Raw genomic sequence first — 8,678 nt, forward strand, 5'->3', positions numbered from 1 at the left:
GGGCCAAGAGGATGCCCTGGAGAAGTGAATGGCAACCCACTCCAGTATTTGCCTGGAGAATTCCATGGACATAGCAGCCTGGTGGGCTACAGTCGATGGGTCACAAAGAGTCAGATACAACTGAGCGACTAACACACACATATCTGGACAAGAGTTTGGTGTGGGGTGTGGAAAAATAAGTGAAGAAGATTAAGAGGTACAAACTTTCAATTATAAAATAGAGAAGTTAGGAGGATTTGATTAAAACTTGGGAAATATAGCCAAAAATAGTGTAACAACTTTGTATGCTGACATGTGTACTAAACTTATTGTGGTCATCAATATTTAATCTGCATAAATGTCAAAAATCACTATTTTGTACACCTTAAATTAACATAATATTCTATATCAACTATACTTCACTTAGAAAAAAATAAAAATAATCAAGATTAAAAAAAGCATTAAAAATGTTAAGCCCATTATTGTAACAGATTAAATGAGTGAGGATAATTATCTCAAACTGTACAGAGAAGTTTTATGAATTAAATATTCATTTATTATTAAAATATTACAAATCTATTAATAGAAGTGATACATCTTAATTTCAAAAAAGTATCATCCATGATGGTATTTAGAAACAAGCATTATGTATTTAGGGGGAAAAAATGCTTCTCTTCAGCACTGTACTGGTGGTTCCAACCCATTCAATATGAAAAAACCTAGAAAACAATAACTACTTGGTCTAGAAAAGATCAGGAAAAAATTGCTATTTGTTTTCTATATACCTCTTCATGGATCATAGCCTTGTCATGGGGAAGGGACTCGCATAACTTAGTGAAGCAATGAGCCATGCCGTGTAGGACCACTCAAGATGGATGGGTCACAGTGAAGAGCTCTGACAAAACGGGGTCCACTAGAGGCGTGGGACTTTAAGAGGAATCTATATACAAAATACAAATGAATGGTAGAAAATTTCAACAAATTTAATGAATATACAGTGAATATATGAAAATTGCTGTTTTTCTACTTTAGTAATGACCTACTAAAATATAGAGCAAAAGATATTTCTATGTAATAGCTTGAAAATATAATGCCTGATAACAAATCAAACAAATCAAAATCACTAAATATGAAAGAATAAAATGTAACCAGGCAAAGCGATATACTAGGTTTATGGATTAAAATAATCAAAATCATAAAATTATCTTTTCTTTCCAAATTGATCTATAAATTCTATCCATTTTCAATTGATATCCTGAGATTGTTATTGTCAAATTTGACAACTTATCTTAAAATCGTCTGTAAGAGTTAGGTGACAAGAAGAACTTAGATATTCTTAAAGTAGCATACTTGGAGAGTATAGATTAATTGTGCTAAGTACCAACCATATTTAAGATTTTGTATTGTTGTATCTGAGAAATAAAATGACTAACGGACAGAATGATAGAGTTCAGGAACAGAGCCAAGCATAGATGAATGTTTGATATATAGCAAAGATGACATTAAAATCAGTAGGGAAAATCTATTCAATAAATCATATTTAGATGATAGCTTATATCCATATAAAATAAATTATATTCCTTTAATACACCAATACAAAATTTAATTTCTTGTTGGATTAAATAACTGTGAAAAATAAATGTTTAAAATTATAAAAAAGTGTAAAGACAATAAAATATTTTGGGAGATTAGTTATGAAATGTACTACAGAGGAGACAAAAGCTTTAAATTTAAAGGAAAGAAATTGATAAATGTAACAATTAAATTTTGTGTATGTATAAACATCACAAACTTTTCATATCATCTATAGGAGTGAAGGCACTTTCAGTTTATATAATTTTTTGTATAAAAATTATAGCATCTCCAAAGATCTAGCTGAAGTATGAACTAAAGACCATGTCCAGTAAATATTCAATTTGTTGTCCAAATTCACTATTAGCCAAGAAAATGCAATAAACGTTTTAAAATTAAAATTTAATATTTTATTTTAAAATATATTTTATCCACCTAAATGGAAAGAAAACACAGCAATTTGCAGAATTCAATATTGATAAGTCATGGAAAAATTAGGACCCTTGGTAGAGTATAAATATCTACAACTTAGGAAGAAATTTTGTAATTTCTAGTAAAGTTAGAAGGTTTATACCTTACAATTCAGCACTTCCAGTTCTAGGTAAATATCCTACAAAAATTATCACATGTGCACAAAGAAGTATATATATATATATATATATATATATATATATATAGGCATGTATACCTGTATATATATATTCAAATGAGACATTATTTATAATAGTAAATAATTAGATAATGCTAAACTTCTTCTAAGGGGAGAGGGATATACATTTTAGAATGCCCATTAGAAGAAGACTGTAGCCATTAAAATGAATAAACTAAATTCAACAAGCAGGGTGAGAAAGCTAGATATACACATATAAAAATGATGCTGGATTTTTAACCTTTCACCATATACAAAAATAAATCCAAATGATTTAAATACCTAAATGTAATACCTGAAACTACTGAACTTGAAGAAGAAAATATATGAGATTTTTAAGATGTTGATTTTGGCATTAAAATTTCAATTTTGTTGGATAGGACAGCAAAACATAGCAAAAGCAAAAATCAGACAAAGTTATATCGAAGTTAAAAACTTCTCTGTAGCAAAAGAAACAATCAAGAGAGTTTCATAATCAAGAGAGTTTCAGTTTTGAAACATGAAAAATTTCTAGAGACTTCACAAGGTGCATATATTTAACATTATTGTACAATTGAAAATTAAGATGTTATATTTTAACCACATTTTTAAAAAGAATGAACTAGAGCAGGATATATTTAAGTAGATGAATCTTTACAACATAACAATGAGTGAAAAAACAAATTTTAGGATAATGGCAATAATATACGGGTACCATCTGTATCAAGTTAAAACTATGCAAAATATATTTTTTCACAAGGTATGAAAAATGAGGAAAATATTTTATAAAAATATACAAGGTAGTTGCCGGGAGCCGACATATTGCATATTGAGTGCATATTGCATATTGAGTGCAGCACTTTCCACAGCATCATCTTTCAGGATCTGGAATAGCTCAACTGGAATTCTATCACTGCCGGGAGCCAGCGTGAGGAAGTCCGCCCGTGACAAAGGTCATGAGGAAGGAGGCTCGGCATACGCAAAGGCGGGATCGAGCCTCAGGAGTCCCCCTGGAAATTCTCGAGCATCTACCCCCCAAACCAGAGTCTGCCTACTTTCTGCTTTGTGCTTTCACCTACACCTCTGACTTTACGGGGGGCTGTCTCCCACTACCTCTCTCTGAAAAAAGAGTTAGCTTACAGCTCCAGTTAATAATTCTTGGATGTGACAGTGTTTCAACCTACAAACTCCTTTGGAAATCCTCTAGCCTGCCTGAATGGGTTTTTCCGGCCACATGTGATTGTTCAGAGCCTCCCAACTGTGAGAGGCAGGAGATGTTCTAAACTGCCTAAACACAGATTCCTTTGAGTAGTTAAAAGATTGATTAGAAATTGTATTGGTGAAGGGTTTTTCACTTGTTGGGCCAATGTTTGCTGCTAAGTCTCCATACTCCTTACCTACTGTGTCCTTGGCAGTGTATTGATTGGTATAATGGGTGTATAGAAATGTAAAATGCAGCTTTGTCCAATGCTTTTTGGAAGGCTGGTGCCTGACTTTGGAATAATCACCTTTAGAGAAAAATAAGTTTCTTAAAATGTTAACAGGCCTCCGGGCCAGAAGATGATGTCAATCACCTGAACTTTTGCATATGATAAGTTTGAAAGCCTGGCTTAGATTAGAACCAGGAACTGCTGTCCTTGCATGACTCCACCCCTTCCCCCATTATCCTCTATGCATACCTTAAGGTATAAAAACTACTTTGGAAAATAAAGTGCGGGCCTTGTTCACCAAAACTTGGTCTCCCCATGTCACTCTCTCTCCCAAATTCCAGCTGAGTCTCCATCTGGAGCGCGGAACCCACCATGCTTGCTAATTATGCCTGGGCTTCTAAGATCCGACCGGGGAGGCCTCAGTGTCTCCTCTCCTTCGGGAGAACGGAAGGACGCCTGCGGCCTACGTAAGTGGTGCAAACTTCTTGTCTTGAAGTTTTATTGGTCTCCCGCGTAAACCAAGCTACTCAGCCTCTTTTCTCCACTGAATTTTCCTACTGAGCTATCCTTATTTCAGCCGCTTTTCTCCACTGAATTTCCTCACTGAGCTATCCTCCTTCTATTACTCTTTATTATCTCTAATTAACATTTGAATAGGTCGCCTAGCCGTCTCTCCTTCGAATACCCTGGATCAGCCGGGGCTGGACCTCGGCAGTAGTGATACTCATGGAGTTGATAGTTATTATCTTTGCTATGATAAAATAATTGGATATAGAGGATTGCTTAGAGGTCTTTATTATTTCTAATAAACCACTTTTGTAGTAAAGAGGAATCTGAAATAAATAAGGCAAAATGTTAAAAATTAGATGAAACCACATGCCATATCATTGTCTTGATTAAACTGTACAATTGAAATAGTTTATAGGAAAGATACAAATATGTCCAGTGGTCTCCAGGGACCTTTCCAACCCTCCTCAAAGTATTTTTTTAAATAAAAATTTAGTGTGAAATATATCAAGCACATATGGCTAGATATTCATTTTTAAAGCACACTTTAGCCTATAATTAGTATGGACTGAAAGGAGATCAAACCAATCAGTCCTAAAAGAAATCAACCCTGATGCTGAGGCTGAAGCTGTAATACTTTGGCCACCTGATGTGAAGAGCTGACTCACTGGAAAAGACTTTGATGTTGGGAAAGAGACTGAAGGCTAAAGGAAAAGAGGGCACCAGAGAATGAGATGGTTAGATAGCATCACCAACTCAGTGGACATGAATGTGAGCAAACTCTGGGAGACAGTGAAGGACAGAGGAGCTTGGGGTGCTGCAGTCCTTTGGCTTGCAGAGAGTCAGATATGACTTAAATGACTGAACAACAACAAATTGTTTAGAGGCAATGAAAAAAAGTATTGGATAGATGCCCATAATAGGAACACTGAATGTTTGGGGAAAAGCAGAGCATTTTGAATTTGATGCCAAAGAGATCATAGAATGTGTTTGTGTTCTAATACCCATGAGCTGTTTATCAAACTTGTACATTGGCACACTTAATGTAATGCAAGTAGCTTGAATACTTTGTTTTATTGTGAAGTAAATAACTGAATATAGAGAGACTTCTTTATTTTTTCCTTTTCCATGTGGATTGAAATAGTACTAATGCTCTTACTTGACTCTTGATAGATACACGAGAACACCTGTGAATACAAACATGAATGATGGAATAAGGTAAAATGAACTGTATATAACTTTTATGTTAGGATGGAATTTCTATTTTCCTTAGGAATTAAATATGTGCTTCTTGCCAGCAGATGACAGCTATTGTTTGGATCTATTTACTTATAGAAAATTTTCCTTGTCAAAAAAGCAATAATTCTTATACATGTTAGGATACGCAAAATTGTAAGTTTATGGGTGTATGCGCTTGTGAGTTGAGTTAATACTTTTGTATGCACATTTGGTCAACTGGATAATTTAGCTGAAAGATCCCTCATTTTGTATTTAAAAGTGGAAAATTCATATTAGATTTCTCTTTATTTGATGAAGTTTAGTCTTGAACATTTCTGGGTTTCCCACTATAGTTAGTCAGTTTTTTTTTTCTCCTTACTTCTTTATTTAAAAAATTTAATCCCAGCTGAATTGAATTCAATTAAAAATTATTCTTTCAATAAAACAAAATATATCATAGAGATGTGATGATGGAGCATTTGGTAAGTTTAATATACATTATAAATATTGAAAAAACTACAAAAAGACAAATTCAGTCAGTTCAGTTCAGTCGCTCAGTCGTATCCAACTCTTTGCGACCCCATGAATCAAAGCACGCCAGGCCTCCCTGTCCATCACCAACTCCTGGAGTTCACTTAAACTAATGTCCATCAAGTCGGTGATGCCATCCAGCCATCTCATCCTCTGTCGTCCCCTTCTCCTCCTGCCCTCAATCACTCCCAGCATCTTTTCCAATGAGTCAACTCTTCGTATGAAGTGGCCAAAGTATTGGAGTTTCAGCATCAGTCCTTGCAATGAACACCCAGGACTGATCTCCTTTAGGATGGACTGGTTGCATCTCCTTGAAGTCCAAGGGACTCTCAAGAGTCTTCTCCAACACCACAGTTCAAAAGCATCAATTCTTCGGTGCTCAACTTTCTTCACAGTCCAACTCTCACATCCATACATGACCACTGGAAAAACCATAGCCTTGACTAGACGGACCTGTGCTGGCAAAGTAATATCTCTGCTTTTGAATATGCTATCTAGGTTGGTCATAACTTTCCTTCCAAGGAGTAAGCATCTTTTAATTTCATGGCTGCAATCACCATCTGCAGTGATTTTGGAGCCCCCAAAAATAAAGTCTGACACTGTTTCCACTGTTTCCCCATCTATTTCCCATGAAGTGATGGGACTGGATGCCATGATCTTAGTTTTATGAATGTTGAGCTTTAAGCCAACTTTTTCACTCTCCGCTTTCACTTTCATCAAGAGGCTTTTTAGTTCCTCTTCACTTTCTGCCATAAGGGTGGTGTCATCTGCATATCTGAGGTTATTGATATTTCTCCTGGAAATCTTGATTCCAGCTTGAGCTTCTTCCAGCCCAGTTAAAAATTATTCTTTCAATAAAACAAAAATATCATAGAGATGTGATGATGGAGCATTTGGTAGGTTTAATATACATTATAAATATTGAAAAAACTACAAAAAGACAAATTAATACCAAATTATTCCAAGATGTACTATATATGGAATTTGGTCTAGAAATCTTTGTCATCATGGTTGTTGCCTAGAAGGTCTTTCTGGACCTCACATGTTGGGTCCTCAGTCTATTCATGGCTGCTTTCATCTCCTGATTCCTCAGAGTATAAATAATGGGGTTCAGTAAAGGTGTGATAACTGAATAAAACACAGAAAGAAATTTATCCACTGAAAAGCTACTAAATGGCCAAGCATAAATGAAGATACACGGCCCAAAGAACAGAGTGACCACTGTAATATGAGCAGATAGCGTGGACAGAGCTTTGGAGAGACTGCCAGAGGTTTGATGTCGAATGGTTACCAGAATGACAGTGTAGGAAATGAGCAAGAGTATGAAGGAGATGAGAGACAATAGTCCACTGTCAGCAATTACTAGCAACTCCAGAACATAGGTCTCAGTGCAGGCAAGCTTTATAACCAGCGGAAGGTCACAGAATATATTGTCTACTATATTGGGACCACAGAAGGGCAAGGTGATGGTAAACACCATCTGGCTCATTGTATGCACAAAGCCAACAGCCCATGATAGCAGCACAGAGCCTCTGAGTACCCGGTGGTTCATGATGGTTGTGTAGTGAAGAGGTTTACATATTGCAAAGTACCTATCAACCGCCATAACTATGAGAAGTGTCATCTCACTACCCCCTAAAAAGTGAAGGAAGAACATCTGAGCCATACAGCCCCATAGAGAAATAGTTTTATTCTCCCTGACAAAATCTGCAACCATCTTGGGGGTTGTGATTGTAGAAACAGACATATCAAGAAAGGAGAGGTTTCCAAGGAGGAAGTACATTGGTGTGGAGTGCAGATGAGAGTCCAAGGTTATGGTGACCACAATTAGAAGGTTTCCTGCCATAATCGCTGCATAGGCCAATAAAAATATGAAAAAAAAGAAAAGCTCAAGTTCCCAAGTGTTGGTGAGTCCTAACAAAACAAACTCAGATATCATTGAGCTATTCATCATTTTCATCGTTTGTTTACGTGTTTTCAGAAAGTCTTTAAAATGAAGGTAATCCAGAAAAAGTGATTATTTAATCTATGACAGTTTTGAAGGTATGGGCATACAGAAAGTAGTATTTGATTCCTACAGAAAAATAAAAGGTAGATATTTCTGAAAAATACATTTTAATTGACTAATGCAAGCACATTACTTGTATACACTTTCACATTACTGCATTTATTTTCAAACAGAAAGGCACAAAAGGGAAATTTATTGTAAAATTTTGTAAATATAGTTTGTGGGTATAGATTTTTCTCTTCACATTTATTTGTTGTTTTTACCATGAGTTCATGAATTTATGAACTCTGAGTTTAATGGATCACGTAGTAATCAAATGGTCTTTGGTCATAAGTTAATTCAAGTGGATTAGAATATAGTCATGTAACTTTTTGGCAGCTAGTATTCAATCTTTTACCCTTTTCACCTTCCTAATTTGAAATATTGAGATATGTTCATATGAGTTGAATTATATACCCACTTGGCAAATTGTTACAGTACTTTCTTCTCTCACCTATACAATATTCTCACCTTTCCCTTTTATCTCAAATATATATACCTAATGCTTTAACTTATTCCTGAAGGTTTAAACTGGCTACAGTCTGTCACGTGTCCCTACCTCCCCCAAATAATAATAAAATAAGATTCCCAGGAAGTTTCTGCACAAGAACATAAATATTTCTGTGTTAATGTTTCTTTCTTCCTTTGTTCTTTCCTTCTCCCTCTGTCCCTCCTGCCTTCCCTTTCTCCTTTCCTTCCTTCTATTTTCTTTCTTTCTTTCTTTTCAGTTGTGTTCTGTATCTCATACTTTGGCTCGTGAATAAAA

At 35.4% G+C, this 8,678-nt stretch overlaps 1 protein-coding gene across 1 annotated transcript; it reads right to left on the reverse strand.

Moving 5' to 3' along the window:
* Nucleotides 1-6,883: 6,883 nt before the first annotated feature.
* Nucleotides 6,884-7,825, reverse strand: LOC102399310 (olfactory receptor 4K13-like). Its single transcript, XM_006073491.3, has one exon. It carries the CDS (start codon nt 7,823-7,825, stop codon nt 6,884-6,886), a length of 942 nt encoding a protein of 313 aa, XP_006073553.3.
* Nucleotides 7,826-8,678: the final 853 nt, after the last annotated feature.

The sequence above is a fragment of the Bubalus bubalis genome, chromosome 11 (genome assembly GCF_019923935.1).
Source record: "Bubalus bubalis isolate 160015118507 breed Murrah chromosome 11, NDDB_SH_1, whole genome shotgun sequence".
Taxonomy (NCBI): Eukaryota; Metazoa; Chordata; class Mammalia; order Artiodactyla; family Bovidae; genus Bubalus; species Bubalus bubalis.

What these genes read in the sequence shown, in the direction of transcription:
- LOC102399310 (XM_006073491.3), bottom strand. Translation starts at nt 7,825, where the DNA reads ATGAAAATGATGAATAGCTCAATGATATCTGAGTTTGTTTTGTTAGGA.